The sequence below is a fragment of the Schistosoma haematobium genome, chromosome ZW (genome assembly GCF_000699445.3).
Source record: "Schistosoma haematobium chromosome ZW, whole genome shotgun sequence".
Lineage (NCBI taxonomy): Eukaryota > Metazoa > Platyhelminthes > Trematoda > Strigeidida > Schistosomatidae > Schistosoma > Schistosoma haematobium.
The window spans coordinates 62,041,782-62,060,276 of NC_067195.1; the positions used below are offsets into that span (position 1 = coordinate 62,041,782).

An 18,495-nucleotide genomic window follows, 5' to 3' on the forward strand; every position below is an offset into this window, starting at 1 on the left:
CTTCGGATAATAAATCAGTATTACCAGGGTAGGTTCTGATTAGCCCATATATACAGCACTTCTGTTGTCAATCTTTCCTTATGCGTGCCAAACCATTTCTTAAGTATTATTGCCTCTTCGAAGTTGATTTTGTGTCTTGTTTTTAATACATGTAACGCTATCACTGACCTATACTCAAGTTTAGTTAGATCAACCGAGGATTCGAGAACATGTTCCAAACACTGTTTATGTATCATTCATGACAGTTAATCTCATAGGCAATATTCTGCTATTCTTCCTTTGGAAACCTATCCTTAACTTTCACTGACGCTGGTCTTATAACATCAATAAACCAAAAATACACTCTTCTATTATGTTTGTTCAGAATCCTCTTGATTTCTTCCCATGTTTGTTTACAGTGTGGGATGACCGCGGTGTTCTTTTATTCCTTTGGTTTACATTCTAATTTAGTTTTTATTTAATTTTCAACAATCTTCTCTAAAAACCTAGAGTAATTTTTTATTCTAAGTGTAGACAATATTACGTTAACTTCAATCTGTTGGTCTTCCATCTCTATAATGGAATTACGATTTCTGCTAATAAACGTTTTCAGTACTGTGACCTTTGTACAGAATGGATAAGCTGAACTGTAATCGAAGTATCTCTCGGAATGTGTTGATATCCCGAATACATTAATTTTGAAATTATTATTATTATACCTTCTTTCAACCAAGCAGTCGAAAAACACCAGTTTTCGGTCAATGGACTCTATGTCTTTGGTAAGCTTTATATTATCCGATATGTTGTCAACATTTTCAATTTTTTTCACCATTTCGTTTCTTAATGATAAAAACGTCATCTACGTACCGTGGCCAAACGTTTGTTAGATCTACACATTTTAAACACTATTTGTTAGCAGTAGGACCTGGATAATGTTTTGCTATGGTTAGTCCATCAGTCAGTCAGTTATATGCAGCGTGGAACCCGGCATCACATGTTCAGTAATTAAAATTTACAGGTGAATTCAATTTTAAAAAATAAATATGTGAGACTGGGATTGTTAGGAAAAATAGTTGTAAGTTTTCAGTTTTGTTTGACAAAGCATCAGTTAAAGGATATGGGTCCGTGAACTTATAATTCACCCGTTTTTCAACGATCAATGTGTGTGCGATATCAAGCATTTTCAGACAAATTCCTGTTTATTTAGTGGGTGAGTGTTGAATATAAGAGTATAATTTCTACTGAGAATTTCATTCAAAGCTCTTCCTTTCCCTTTATTTACCTTTTTTCTAATAAGCTGGGATGAACTACAGGGGCTCTTTTATAAAAAACGGATGTAGACAGCTTTAGATGATTGAAATGTGGTCCCATGTGGAAATTGTTCTCTAATATACAACGAATAGAAAATTGCTTGAAAATTCTTTGTTGACCATTGTAAAACGGATGGATACAAATATTTGTCGACTCAGAAATTATTAATAAAGGGTTTTATTTGTAGATTGGGTTAATTTATGGATTTTTACCATTACCTGACTATAATATAGATAGAGGTTAGTTAGCAAGACATTTTAGAGCATTTCGAGATTTCGTCAACTAACATACAAATGATCAACAAATAAAAATAAGAAAGTTGTAAACATAGATTAATGATGTTTTTGTTTATTATTCTCTCCTTTTTTTCCTGTCATATTGGTTATTCTCATTTGTTTACTCTTCTTTAGTCGTTAACTTATAATATGTCTTACTAATTTATTGCTTAAGCATATTGCTTAGATTCAATCAGAAAAATTTGTTTATTTTCTTTAAAAACAGGATAAAAGTATGAGAATAATAGTGGAAAGGTAGATGAAGAAGATAATAGTACATAAATCTATCGTTACTGTCAACAACATAACCAGGTAAATATGATGAGAATTAGTAAAGCGAAATTGACAATTGAATTGAAGAGTATAACAGTGAAAAACTAGAGAGGTTTAGTTAAATAAAGTAAGAGACACAGAGAGTGTGAACTATAGGCGTGCTGATCATAATTTTTTCTATTCCGGATGACCTATATTTCTACTCATTAAGCGAAAAATGATTCATTAAATAAAAAAAGGAGCTAAATAAGGCCGATAGTTTTATATTTATCTTTTTTTTCTATGTATACGTGTATATTCGTTTTAGGTTTTGTCAATATAACTGTTCTCAGTATTCACCGTTTTTTTCCTTTTTTTTCAGTAGAAGTTACATGTCAACTAATCATCACAAGAAATTCTTTAGTTGTATGTCTTATTAATAAAAATATGTTTTGTACTTATGTAAAAGATTAAAGATAGAAGCCTACAGATCTTTATTTTTTGAAAATTCTATTAAGCTGTCTAGTAAAGGAATTAGTAAAATAGAATGTAAGAAACTCTTCGAGTAGTTTATTTTGTAGGATAGTTGAATCTAATGTAACAATTACTGCAATCAAGACTACTATCGTAACTACTAATCACTTAAAACTATGAATTAGTCATGAACTTGATAGGGTAAAATTATCTGTACAACACTGTGCTAGAATTTACAGATGAATAAAGCTAAAAAAGAGTGTACAAATAAAAAAAATAGAATAAGTAATGTATGCAGTGTTATGATAATCGATGATGCTTAACGGTCCTGTTTGATGCAGAATATATAGTTAAGAATTTATATAAACCAAATGCGAATTTTATGCAAAGTGTAGATCTATGAGAGAACGCGTATGATTAATGAAATTTAATTTAAAAAAAAGATGTTCTTACTACACCATAGATTATTTGATTCCGATAGTGTTTTTGGTTCGTTTTAATTTTTATTTAATTGTTATACCTAACCATTCAGTTATATTCCTTTCTAATTCACGATGATTGCAGAAAGGAATGTATGGAACTGTAATGTTGAATTGAAGAAAACATTCAGATAGTATGATACTTAACTTTTAAGTGTATATTTTCTTTACTATCACCAAAATACCCTCGAGTCTCTTGTTTTAGACGTGAAAACGTAAAATAGTGTTTCATAGAAATTTATTTCTGCACGCTTTTACTTTAACACACAACAAACAGTTTTGATTCTATAATAAACAAATACGATATTATTTATTCTTTACAGAAATTGATTATATTTCTACTCATATGTACTTCATTGTTTACTTTTCCCGCGTGGTGCGGGATCGTGGATGCGCACTGCTGAGGAGTCCCATACTAGGACGAAACGGCCGTCCAGTGCTTCCAGGTTTTCAATGGTGGTCTAGCTTCAACTGACTCATGATTTCAATCTGTGAAAATTTCTAAAAATCTCCACAAACCCCTTCTGAAAATACGATATTATTTATTCTTTAAAGAAATTGATTATATTTCTACTCATATGTACTTCATTGTTTACTTTTTTCTGTCGCAAAAATAAATTACAGTTAATAAATGATAAGAAATGTCAGTATCAGGGTAGGTCAGCAGAAATTCGCTATTATTTCAAAAGATAGAAAAATGGATCATTTTCATTTGGATAAATTTACAAAGATCTGAGATCTGAATGTTTATTTTTTCAAATGTTTTGTATGATAGTTTGCAGGTATAAATTCATTAATGTTATGATCCACTAGCCGATAAAAATATACCACGCTATCCAAGAAATGTGGTTCTAAATTGAGGATTTTAACTCGTGAAGTGGAATTCAGAAAATACTGTCACTTATCAGTTAACTAATGAGTTATTTCAAAAATGAAGGTATTTTAAGACATATAGGACGGATTTAAAAGGAGAAAAATGGATCCGATATATCATCAAGATGTAGATATGGTATTATAGAGATTTCAAGACCAATGAATCTTATGTGAATAGTGTTGTTAACTTAAAATGAATAACGAAAAACGCAACTTTAGTTTATTTATAGTTTATTCACGGTTGAATCATATATTGAATAATAGAGATTCTTTTGATGTAGATATGTCAAAACACATTTAAACATCAAATTGTTATGCGTTAACTCAATTTCATACATACAAAGTTCAATTTATATGGAATTATATGCCATTCTATATTAATTGATTACTGAGTAGTGACCAATATCATGATTATCTAGTTCTTAAGAAAAATAAAATTCTATAGATTAAGTTGTACTATAACCACTAGTCTAAATAACTTGAAGTCATATGTTTTAGATTATAATTATTTGAATGTAGTAGGTAAAACTCTTACAAATTGATTGGTAGAATTTAATCTATAGACATAATGCAACATTTAACTAATTTGTAATTAACATCAGAAGGGGTTCTGTGGAGATTGTAGTAATTTCAACAGTTGAGATCATGAGTTAATTGAAGCTAGACCAGTGCTTCCAGGTTTTCAATGGTGGTCTAGCTTCAACTGACTCATAATTTGTAATTATCGTTAATTCTTTGTATTTTATTCATAATCGTTATGAGTAATATAAAACATTATCATACTTATAGAGATAAATAAATGAGACATTTGTATAAAAAACACAAATGAAAATGCTGAGGAGTCCCATACTAGGACGAAACGGCCGTCCAGTGCTTCCAGGTTTTCAATGGTGGTCTAGCTTCAACTGACTCATGATTTCAATCTGTGAAATTTCTAAAATCTCCACAAACCTCTTGTGATAATAATCGTCTGCTCACTAGTGACTGACTTCAAGAGATACTCCTAGAGTTCTAGTGAGAAGCCGTTACCAGTGGAGTTCAACTAGGTCTATCGTGAGATACCAGCTCACTGAAGACAATGGTATACGGTGGCGCAACTTCGTGGATTGGTTGAAGTTAGACATTAACACCATTGGATGCCGGCTCAGTGGTCTAGTTGGTTAAGCGCCTGGCGCGTGACTGATAGGCCCTGGGTTCGAATCTCGCGAGGTGCGGGATCGTGGGTGTGCACTGCTGAGGAGTCCCATACTAGGACGAAACGACTGTCCAGTGCTTCCAGGTTTTCCATGGTGATCTAGCTTCAATTGACTCATGATTTCAACCTGTGAAAAATCTTTCTTTTTTACAACAGAACCGTTTAATTCATTGTATAATGTATATTTTCTATGATCATTAATTTCACAGTCGTATATGCCTCAAACTAGTTTTTTTTAAATAAAAGTAAAAATTGTTTATTTAAAAACATTATTCATCGTGTCCTCATGTGATCTGATTATTGAAACAACGTAAACTACATTTATTTCCAGGAAAAAAACAAATAAGGACACAATAATTGCTTTATTACTTTAGAGAAGAAATAAAAATCAATTAACACTTTACATCACGTTTTTTTCAGATGAAAACATTTCTCATAAAATTGAAAGTCAAATCATTGGATGGCACATTCAGTAGTATAGAGATTAAGTGTTTGTACGTGAGACTGTAGACCTGTGTCCAGTCTCCTAGAGGGTCGTGAATGAGAACTGGTGAAAAGTCTCATATTAGAACAAAACAGATTTTCAGTGCTCCCTAGTTTTCATTGGTTGTTTAATTAAAATCAGTTCATTATCTCATTATGAAAATTAAACAATCTTCACAAAACACAATACACTATAAAACATTTAGCATAAAATCAACTTCGTACTTTCTCCATTACAAAAAATACATTATGTTTGCAAATGCTTATATAATGATGTCAAAGACATGATAAAATTAGCCAAGTTCTAACAGGCCTAGTTTAAACTATAACTTATAGTTATTATTGTCACTATTTATTCGTATTTTTCCAATAGTTGTAATAATAATTGCAGGAGTAAATAGCTTGAATCGGGCAATAATAATAATCGAATGGTGAATAAAAAATCGTAGTTAATGGTAGGAGAGGAGGTTCTTACGAACTAATACAACCAGGAAGAAATATCTCAGTTAAAGTTTTTATCACGTTCTGAAGAGTTACGTGTGGTAGCATTTCACGCCACTAATTTTTACTGTTTTTCAGAATTCAATCAGGGAGTCATGAAGGAGCAACAGATCCTAGTCCAGTACAGTTTTCTTTCATACTCCGACATCTTGTCACAAACTGACCATCTTTTCGCCTTTCCAACCAGTTCAAGAGTCAGCAGTTAAAGCACCACATAAAAGTCGCTAGGATAACATTCCTAGAGCTTATCCAAGCCACCGAGGCTGGTGTTTTAAGATGATGATACCGGTCAGATTATTATTACAGTGCCCGAACACTTCTGAATGTCCGCATTACTAACACAGTGTTGCTACCAGATATCATCAATCCTTCTGCAAAAACGATAATTGAACAAAAAGAGTTTTTTATTATCCCCAACACGGAGACCCGAAGTTTCGCTGAGTCGTTAGGTAGCTTTAAGCCTATTTCGGTTTGATATTTTGTCACAACCAAATCTGTAGGCCATTTCGTTGCATCACTCACACTATCACCACCATTTACACAGCTATCCAGACACAAAACTTTCGGCTACTTCTAATAGCTCACCACCAAAATGACCACACACAAAGTAGGACGATGGCTAGCAGAAAAATTCACGATACGTATTTCACCGCATTTGGGACTCTTCAGCTGGGCGTGCCTGTATGTGATGATGCTCACACCTGGACTCGGACCCAGTACTCATCGCTTCAAATGCACAATGAATTATTCATTTACCTTCAGAGTCCAGATAGTCAATCGCCTGTGGTACGGTGTGTATTTTAACTAATTTGTTTTGTTTGTTTGAATCAACCGTTGATTTTATGCACTGTGACTTAACGAGTTCCGATGTAAACAATAACACTGAGGTACAGGCAAATCCATCATATAAGTTCTAAATAGGAAGAAACGCGTTTCATGTATTTCACTACTAACAACCGTCCAACTCAGTTTAAAATGGAAATAATCTGACTACTGAGCCAATTACAATAAAATTCTACTATGTAGTTTTAAAAATGTAATAACTCTTCGGGGATCCGTAACACGAACCTTCTGTGGCTTGTTTTTAAGCAAAATGGTAGGGTTGAGCTACCACCCTTAAGCCTACCTTAAAACATATTGAAATAAAAAGAGTAATAATGTAGGCTTAAATGCATCATATTAAAATCTAGTTTTTTTATACACAGGGTAATTATTGGTTTAAACAAGATAAATAGCAGTATCAGTAGCTGTCTTTGTATTGTCTATGAATTTACATGGATTCGTAATTTTATATTTTTTGACTAGTGGACAGGAAACCTTAAACCAATATTTTCCAACGTTCTGAGAGACATCATTCAAGTTTTCTAGAATATTGAGAGTACTGAAACACTTCGAGCAATATGATTCGATGTCTTGTTGTTTAACCTAGTTAATAATAAAATTGTAAATCATTTGCTAGAATTTAGTCAGAACTAAATACTAAACAAAAAGACACCAGCAACTACCCTGTAACCGGTTTGTGTAAACGAATGAATAAAAAGGTGGAATGATAAACTACCGACTCCAAAGTACTCGTCTGATTTATAATACGTCAATATTTCCAAATTTGCTTTATCAATCCGAATTTTAAGAATTACAATGACCTTTTGAAAATGTTTCACAAGAACGTATACAGTGAACTCAAATGTCAACAGACGTTATTTATCCCTGTTTTGAAGGAAATAACAGAAAGTAAGGGATCAAAGCAAAATAACTGATTTCCAGATGGTAGAGAAGATATTCAGATCACGATAGCGATTAGTGTGGACTTTCTTGACATCATTAGTAGGAGTTGATCTGAAACCTGATGTAAAATTGGCAACAAGGTCGAGATCAAATATGACATACAGTAAACGGATTATTCCTCTATACCAGCAAACAAAACTAGAGTATTGGAAGCGTTCAGAATAGGCTTTGGGGTTGAGTTAAAAAGTCACTTCAGTCATTTCTATGCTAACGAAAGGAACAAAACCATTCAGACTTAATATTTACAATACAGGCTGTCAGTAATTTGTAGAGAAATTTTGATGGTTAACCTTTATTTGAAGGTTATATTAATGATACTATCTAGCATGACAATGAAAGACTCTTAATTATTATCTACATTTCCTAAATAATTCTATTCTTCATAGTAAGTCTCTTTTAAAATGAGAATTATTCTATAAAAGCCATGGTATACCGAGTGCTTAAGAGATAATTTCCGTAACTAACTAATATCAAGCAGAGAAGTATTGACAACGGGTACATCCGTACTTTTTGACCACACAGAAGAACGCGTTGGTTGCTCCATACAAATTCCGAATCAAATTAATGTAACATGCTTTTGTTAAAGATAAAATATAAAATGAACCTTTGTTGAATTCCAAACATCAAAAAAAACCAACTTAACTACCTGTACAAAGAACATTTTCCATTTGAACTGAAGGAGCTGGTGCTAGTGGCTGCCTAGAAGCTTGTCCTAATAAAGATTCTAAACATTGATAATTTGCATAATCATCTCCAGAAACAGATAAATCTTGAAATTTATTTAATTGTGTGATCAACTGTTGAGTTGCTCGTTGTAATTTATTGTTTTGTTCAGAAAGTGGGACACTTTCAGACATTGTACTCAACGGTTGTTGAGGTAATAATAAAGTCTGAGATAGATTTGATTCATTTATATTCATATCAGGGGTACAAAATCTGCGTAATGTTTGCATTGGTGTGACTAATGATGCTGGATTCATAATTCGCATTGTTGATGATTCATCTCCTGAAGAATAAGATGAACGTAATTGTGCTGGATTTCTTTGAATCGTATTACTACTGCTACCACTCCCAAACAGAAAAGGAACTTGTCTTTGCATGTTTAATGGAATATTAGCTGAAGATTTAGCAGAACATTGCAATGCAGCCATCGCGGCAGCCGCTGCTGCTGCTGCTGCCGCAGCTGCCGTTGCTTGTTGTTGCTGTTGTTGTCTAATCTGTTGCGTTTGAACTTGATATTGTATGTCTTTAGCATTATTAATTGCTAGTTCAGAATCAGACCAACGATTAGATGTGTTAAATTTCTGTTGGTTCAGTACTGTATCTATACCCATAGGTGAAAGATTAGAAGTTTGTGATGACTGCGACTCTAGTCGAGATTTACTAGCAGAAGCAGCGGCTAATAATGCTGAAATTAACTGTTGATAATTTGCTTGCTGTTGATTTGGTTGGTTTTGAAGTCGTGTTTGCTGTGATTGATTTGATACCTTTCCAGGATCGTATATTTGGTCACCCTGAATGCGATTTTGACTTGTTTGTTGTTGTTGTTGTAGAAAATAAGGTGTATTTCTACTTCTGTTGTCAGTCAAGTGATTTAAATTATGAATCAAACTTTCAGGATGTGCATCATAAAGGTGAGCTTGTTGCCGATTCGGTTGTTGTTGACGTTGCCAGTTAGATAAAAGTTGTCCACCACGAATGTTACATGTACCACTTGTTGCAATACGATTAGTTGGCATATACACATAATCACGTGATGAAAGTAAATGAGATAACATTTTGTTTTGATCACTTATATTCCCTGTTGAATCTAAAGTATAATCTGAAGTTGGTCGACTTGGTCCAGGTAAATTAGATGTATTTACTCCTTCTTCTGGGACAAAATGTACACGAGGATTTAAAGTTTTACCTTCATTCATATTATATCTATTTGTTTGTTTATCACATGTATAAAAATCTTGAATAATTGATTTATTAGGATCTTCTGTCATATTTTTATTCACTTGTTCAATGAAGTTATTAAAATTTTTGAAATTTGAAGAATATTTAGGTTTTATTGAACAATTCAATTTTTGATAAGATCCAGACAAATTTGATACAAGTGATAATGTTGATTCAGAGCTTGTTTCAAAGGCAGAATCAAATGAACTAGTATTGATTTTTTTAAATTTACTTAATATTTGCTTTTTATTTAATTTAGGATTATTAATTGTATAATTTTGATCAACAGAATGTAAGAAACGATCATAATCTAAGTTTGAATTTTTATAAAGTGCATTTTGAAATAATCCTACATGACTGTTTGTTTTGGTACATTCTATATAGAATTGATTATGATAAGGATTATGAATAAAATTGTCCACTGATTGAACTAATGCTAAATTGTGAATATTTTTATTCCCCTCTAATTGTTGTAACTCAATATTTAAGTTACAAGAGGTTTGATCAGATTTTATAGTGTATAGTTCGCTTGAAATTCCACTGTCTACAGATTCTTCAGCCATCTGATGCTCCAAATGGAGCTGATTATGTATAATAAACTTACTTGTATTATATTGTATTATTTGATCTATCAAGAAAATATTACTATATTTAACAATGTTATGAAGATTGTTATTCAATGATAATTGATCGATTATATTGATATTTCTATTTCCAATATTCAATAATTTAAGAAATTTGTACGTGCAATTTTTAAAATTCCAATAATTTTTTGATTGATTAGAAATGCTTTGCAAGTGTCGTTTTATAGATTCAATTATGAATGAATTATGATTGTAGTAATTATTGATTTGATAGTAAAATGTATTTATACTTAATTTTAAATTCTGAACAATTTCTATTTGAAAATAATCAATGAAATATTGATAACAATAAGAACAATTAAAATAATAATCACAATAAAATGAATAGATGGAGATAGATACAGACCACTGAGATAAATAATAACACTGAATAAATACCAACTTAAACATTCTATTAAGTAAATGAAGTCTTTCTTGTTTATGAATAAGTTTATTGTTCTTTTTTCATGTCTAATCCATTTATGATTATTTTTATTCTTATTATTATCATCACAACGAAAGGTTATTTTGTAGAAAATTGACAAACATTTAGCCATTAAATTTCAATTGATCTTAAAAAGAATTTTTTTGTAAAAAAAAATTTTATTCTTCACTTTGATTACTTATATGATTTGTTGTCATGGTTATTGATAAGTTATAAGACATTCAAATCATGTTTTTTTTTTCTTTTTTTCTGTTTTTTGAAAATATGATCTTTCTCTATTTGACAAAAGTAGTAATGGTCTTTTTTCTCTTTTCTAGAAGGATCCACAGAACATAAGTTTGATTTTGGATTGTATAGTGCTTTTCTCTTTTTCTAAATTAGAATAAAATGATTAAGATATTAATATATTAATTCCATGCATGAATGAAGTTTTTGCTTATTATAATTAGATTGAATTGGAAATATAATTTCATTGATCATAAATGAAAATTCAATATATAGATAAGAAGATTTAGGATTTCGCTTATGTTAACTGTTACAGCTGTCGTTTACTGCTTTATAAAATACTCTGTCATTCATAGACAGGTAATACACGTGTAAATTGATCCATGTTTATTTTTCCATGTTGTTGTTTTACTGCTCTTCCGGTAACATTAAATAAAATGATTGTAATAATAATTCCTAATATTTGATGCAATAGAAGTAATAATCATAGTGGTGGTAGTAGTAACTTTTAGTGGGCATTCACTGAGACTATAATTAATCGATTTATTTTGTAGTAGGGTTGACAGCCAATCTAGTTGAAGGGTAGAGCTGGATAAACTGAGTAAGTGGGTGAGTAGGAATCTTTTAGATCAATAAATGCATACAAACATGTCTGTCTGTTATTTTTAAATTTACTATTCTCACTTGTCATTCATCTATGTATGCAGACAAACATACACATCATATTACACAAATATATACATACAGTATACATGTATGCTTGGAGTAGGAAATTTTTATCCACAAAATTTGGCATTATGTTCAGATAAACTAGTCATATCTGAGTAAATATAGGAATACAATGTGAAGATACCTTCATATATATATATATATATATATATATATATATATATATGTACAGTCAAACAGGGAGTAAGTCCAATGAAAATACTGTATGTTGCTGTTTGTAACAACAATAAATATGAACACGGGTAGAAATTTTATGAATACCTCGTCAATTTTATTGAGCACTGAAATTTCTAAAAAACACACAAACTAAAAAGTTGAATTTAGACCAAAACTAGTTTCATTCTCAGGTAATACACACACCCAATCGCTTATATATATATATATATATATATATATATATATATATATATATATATATTAGAGATTGACTGATTAACAATAATCTATTCGATAATCCAATACTCATATTGTATCCATATTTACACACGTGAAACATGATAACTACACACTCATGTATTGATATCAAATTATACAATAAGCAAGTAAATATTTCTTTGTCAGAAAAAAAGTAAAGTCAATGATACAAGAGAAATGAGATACAATATGAAGAAGTCTTGTTTCAGTAATTTTCTTTTTTTTTTTCTTTGACTAGTTTATTAGAATATTTTTTTGTAATTATATATACTCATGGGATTATAAAGATAATCATAGAAAATTAAATTTGAATATAATTGAAATAAAATAGTAAAATAATTTAAAGAATATCATGGTAATCATTATGATTATTTTTACTATGTACTACAAAGATATAAGAAATTTAAACGAACGGAATAGTTATAATGATATTTATCTACTCGGTAACAAATAGGACATCATAATTGGATCCTAATTCAACATTAATATACAGTTAAGTTTATATACATCTATGAAAAATATCAAAATAATCAATGTAATTTGTAAGTAAATGATAACAATGAAATAGATTACGTAACTAATTGATGTCAGGTTATAACATAAATTATCTGTCAATAAAATACTTGATATTAGTTTTGTTGATAAATTCAATATCTAACTTTTAATATAGAAATAAACTTAAATTCATGTTTCGAATTCGATCCTTAGGAATGTTGTCTATGGTGACAGGTAAATAACCTTAAATTGAGATGAAATAACGATTTGATTTTTGGTGGAGTTTTGTTCTCCACCAAAATCATCCACCTGAGCTACAAATCTTCTTCACCATCTCATAACGATTTAGTGTTTCTTGAAATTAAATGATTCTTCAACTAAAATCAATGTTTTAGTATTTCTGTTTAGTTTAATTACTAAATATTTATAAATTTGAAAGAAATATCAAATAATTACTGATGTGTATATATATTGATACACTTGCATTACATTGAACTGATATTAATAATATCGCTTTAATTTATTCACTATTGTTAAACAAGTACAACTAATATTATCGATTAAAATGAATTCACCATCATAAAACAAAAGTATAGCAAAATGAAAGCACAACCTAACATTGTCATGCAATGCTCTAATTACAAAATATATACTTAAATAAATATATTTAATTAAGATGATGATAATGTCAAACAAGATATGGATGCATTCAACATCTATATATTAGTATATAGGTATTTGAATATATGTAATCGTATATATATATTAGCATATCCGCCCATGTATACACATCAATCCATGAATGCATACACATGCACATTAATACACAGAAAAGAACAAAAACTTTGAATATATTTTTCAATGTCGTCACTTCCTCATAATAATTGTCTATTAGTTTAAGAGCAATAAGATTCTTTTTTGACATTTATTAAATTAAAAATAAATTAGAAGACAATTTACTGATGCAAGTAACAAATGGATAACAAATTATCAAAAGATGGTTTTGTGAAAATTTTAGTAATTTGATAGTTGAATCCATAATTCAGTTAAAGCTAGACCACCATGGGAAACCTGAAAGCACTAGATGGCTGTTTCGTCCTAGTATAGGACTCCTCGGCAATGCACACCGAGGACCACGTCCGATGGGGTTCAAACCCGGGATCTATCGGGGTCTTACGCGCGATCGCTTAACCTCTAGACCACTGAGCCGGCATCTAATGATGTTAATGTCTATCTTCAACCAATCCAATTGTTTCTTCTTTTTAAAAGACTCAAATTAGATCAGGTAAAATATGAATGATCTAAAGAATGTTGTATAATTATTTTCAGTTTACCAATAATAATGTCACGTAATGAACATTGATATGATGAAAATCTGATTTTTAATTTTTAACCTTTACAAATACGGTCAATTATTTAATTAATAATCGAATGAATTGATTAGTGAGTCTATTGATTTTTTTTGGTTGATTTTGATTGAGATCAATCCATCAACCAACAATCAGAAATAATCTTCATAAGACTATTTTATCTTTCAGCATCTGAATCGAAGTTCAGTAAAGGGTAGGTTGTATTTAAATCACTAAATTATTACTTAATGAATAGGTCATATTCAATTTCACTCTGCATGAGTAAGGTATATGCTATCAGTCTAGAATTGGTTGCAAAATGAATCATTTCGAATAATTTAAATATACATTAATACACAAGCTAGAGCTGACTGCACAGGTAAAATGGTCTTTTCTACTTATTACTATTTTTTCAGAGTTAATCTCATTGAAATATTTAATTAGAAAGTTGAGAACATTTGCTTTATACATGACATTATTAGTGTGTGAACATTTGGTCCTTAAGTTTTAGAACCCATCGTTTATAAGAAAAAAATTCGGGATGACGTTATAGATTTAAACTTCAAAAATTTCGGAATAAATCAATGTTTTGAACAATATACGAAAAACAAATATCATATATGAAGTACCACAAAACAGCAACAAATAACTTCAGAAATATGTAAAGTTAATAAATAGCTATAAACCAACGGTTTACTTGCTCATGTGGAGTAGGTTATATTAGTCGTATAAAGCGAGCTGTTTAGAAATGCACTCTGAACAATAACCCATCTGGCTTTGCAAAAGACCACAAAAGTCAATCAAAGCTTAATCATGGGGTGTCCAGTCAATCCTCTTCACTCTGCTTCACCAGAAGCATCGTTCAAACCATACATATCGTCGGAAGATTTGGTTCAATAGAAATGAAAATGAAAAACTTGTGTAAAGCAGAGGCTATTACTATACATTAGCTTAAACCTGACCTTTGAGCACAAAAGCAACATGTTCAGTCCCTCATTCTTCCATGGTCTTAACAACCCTTTCTATCTTCCATAATCTATTGTTTTTCATTTTATTATTTCTAATCCCTTCCAATTATTTTTACAACTATTAATTAGCAACTGTGGTGTGTGCTACTTATATCGACATAAGTAGTATATGATGTTGGTCAGGAACAGAATGTCTGGCAGCAGAGAGACAAGATGATCGAACAGTAAAGAGTGGAAACATAATGCAATTTGTATGAAAATGCAAGAACAATTAAGTCTGAGTCATCATGAGACAGTTGATGGACATTTTGCAAATTACGTATTTACTATTTGATTGTTAGATTTTATTAACCAGTCCTGTAAGTTTGCATTAAGTGCATTCGATTGTCCCCACGGGTGTTCGTGCTCACTACACAATTATTAAAACTTTTAATTACTCTGTTCCTAATTGCTATCTAGTAGACAATTATCTTCAGCTTACCACTAGCTTCACTAGCCAATTATTACATAGATTCCTTTCAATATCTTATTTTAAATTTATGACAAGATACCACTTCAAGTTATTTTTAATATTCAGCACCATTCTATCTTACTATAGATTACTATTTAAACAAATAAAATTAACTATAAATACGATTGTACAGCTTAAGTAATGAAAGTTTTCAAAAAGAAAATTCCCTTCATTTGAATTTCCTTCTTCTTCCTTCATTGACACAATTAATCTCTTCCGTTTTTTGGAAACATGCAAAGATCGAATTGTTTAACGGTTAAATATTTAATAGATCATACGTTTTAACAGCTTGATCATTTATTGTTTGAGAATTCTGTAATCTTCCGTATATTCTATCAGTATTAATTCTATATTAATTTGCAAGAATATAAAAAATAAAAACGCCTAATAACTATAACCACTCTCACGTAAACTTACATTAGCATGCATATAGTAACAGTATTTCAACTTCCGAATAAGAATCAAGACGAATATCAAACATTAAAATAACATCAGAAAAAGTTTTGTGGATATTATAGTAATTTTATTAGTTGAGATCATGAGCCATTTGAAGCTAGACCACCATAGAAAACCTGAAAGCAGTGGACGGCCGTCTCGTTCTACTGTGGGACTACTCAGCAGTGACTGATAGGTCCTGGGTTCGAATCTCTCGAGGCAGGATCGTGGATGTACACTGATGAGGAATCTTACAGTAGGACGAATCGACCGTCCATTGCTTCCAGGTTTTCCATGGTGGTCTAGCTTCAAATGACTCATGATGTCAACTATTAAAATTAAAATTTTTTTTGAATTTAAATGAATTGATGAAATTGTTTTAAAAACAAATCAACATCTTAACTCAAAGATTGGAAATAAGGTCAATTTAGTGAGGAAATATATATCATTTCACTGAATATTTAAAATCTGATTGTCCTTAGTATTTTGAGTAGAATGTACATTGTTTGGTTAATTCATACTAGTGACTAAAATTTTAACAGTTGACCAAACATTTACATTTTCAATGCATTCAAAATTGTACAGATTCTGATGGCTTCTATTTTATACTGTTAATAGACATTCACATAAGATAACAAAACAGATCCGAAAGATATCTTGTTCTAAATACCTAATGAGTTGTATCTACCATATTTCCCCACAGTGAACTTCTAAATGGTAAAGAATTTATTAGGAAAATATTTATCATAAAACAGTTTTTGGTGTTTATGTACTAAGAATATATATGCTGTATGTAATTGAAGATATTCCTCAAAATCTAAAGAATTTATGCATGGCATATGACCAAGAACTGTAAAACACAAGAGGAAACATAAAGAGATCTATTTAATTAAATGATTAGACAAATAAGTATTTAAACCTGATTTTCCAGACGACTGTGACCTGTGTATTTATGAATACTCTTCTGTTAACCTAGATAGGATTCAAATAGAAAATTCATTGTTAGGATCTATGTTTTGTGATAAAAGTGAATATGTGGATCACTTGAAGACTGATACTCAGTTTGGGGATCTATTTAACTAGATATATGACTTGATACCCTCGACAAAGATTGGACATGAAAGATTCATAACTACACTGGTTGATTGCTGTAAACAATTTAAAGCCAACAAGCACTACGTAAAGAGTATGTTGATTGATAAATATCGAAAAGCCATCTATAAACAAAAATCGGATGAGCAAATTATTATCGCCAAACTAGATAAACGATCAAACAAACAAGGCGGATCACGTACATAAGATGAATACTCTGCTGAGTAATCAAACTAAACCCCAAAATCTTAAGTTATGTAAACACCTCGATGAAAAGACTAAACGTCAAGTAACTACTGCATTAAAATTTATAAAATAATAGCAGTACATCCCTGAGTATATTTTTATAGAGCTTAAGCCTTCTGAAACACATACTCCTCGACTCTATAGTTTACATAAGTTTCATAAACCAATGGCTCTAACACATCAGATTTTAGATATGTCAAACTCAACACTCCATTCAACAGCCAAATGGTTGGTACAATTATTATAACCATTACACTAAGACTTTGTTAAGTACTTAATTAAAGACGTATTCGATGTAGTAAAAAATATGATTATAAAGACTAATGTTAAATCCTCGTTGCTTATTACTTATACTTAAATAAAAAGGGAGGAATCACTACAGTTTCCAAGACACAAGTTAGGAACACCAATACTGGTACAAGTGAGGATTCATTAACCCCTGAGTAGGACGACGACCCGATTCGAAGATACACTCATTATATATTGATTGTACATCCATTTTTATTATTAATTGGAGTAAAATCACATATGAACAATACCAAGGGTTGTAACAAATCACATGCTGAAAATCCTGCCGAATATAGTTTACGTTTACTTAATACAAGAATATCGTATCTTCAACAACCATCACCCTGGAAAATAAGACAAATATTACACTGAGTAACTATCATATTGAATGAACAATAAAAGTAATACTGAATAAAAATCATAATGAGTAGGAAAAAACATTTAATTTTACCTCTTTGATCTAGTCATATCAACTAAAGTTTGATTTACTGAATTATCTATACTCTTTGGTGAGTTTATTAAACATATTTACCTAAATGCTAACCTTCAGTGGATATCTCTATGTGATGGTGACATATATAATTTTTCTAGTGAACCACATACTGTCATGATCTTAATTGTTGTTTTTTATTTTTTTTGAAATATTCCCATGTAAATTTAGAATAACATATATAAGCGAACCATATTATTTTCGATTAAATCTTCATCAGGCTTTACTCTAATATACAGTAATATTTATATGAATATATGAAATTATTATACCAATCAAGGTAGTTTATGAGTCAATGATAACTATGAAAACGATTACATAATAAGTGAAAAGTACAAGACAATAAGCAGCTCGCTTCAATCACACTTGATCGATAGCGGTCATGTAGTGGACAGAAACAAGTCATTTAAAGTTATTTATCGTATTCCCACTAGTTTCCCTTATGGTGTTCGATCTCGTCTTTTACGCATAGCAGAAGCCATAGGAATTCGAGCCAACAAGCCAAGTCTTTGTATTCAGAAGAACTTTGTAACACCCTTATTTCTCCCTTGGCCTTAATAAATGAATTTATTTATTAATTTTTCAAACTTTCTCTTCGTTTATTATTTTTCTTCACCCCCTCTTACCATTTTATTTT

General features: G+C 30.6%; 1 protein-coding gene across 1 annotated transcript in view; it reads right to left on the bottom strand.

The window, feature by feature from the left end:
* The window catches only part of SYDE2 (Rho GTPase-activating protein syde2), a 79,454-nt gene extending 67,841 nt beyond the window's left edge, over positions 1 to 11,613 (bottom strand). The window contains exon 1 of the mRNA XM_051211983.1: positions 8,254 to 11,613. Coding sequence (XP_051072114.1) covers positions 8,254 to 10,582 — 2,329 coding nt within the window. The 5' untranslated portion in view covers positions 10,583 to 11,613. The remainder of the gene's footprint in view (positions 1 to 8,253) is intronic.
* Between the last annotated feature and the right edge of the window lie 6,882 nt (positions 11,614 to 18,495).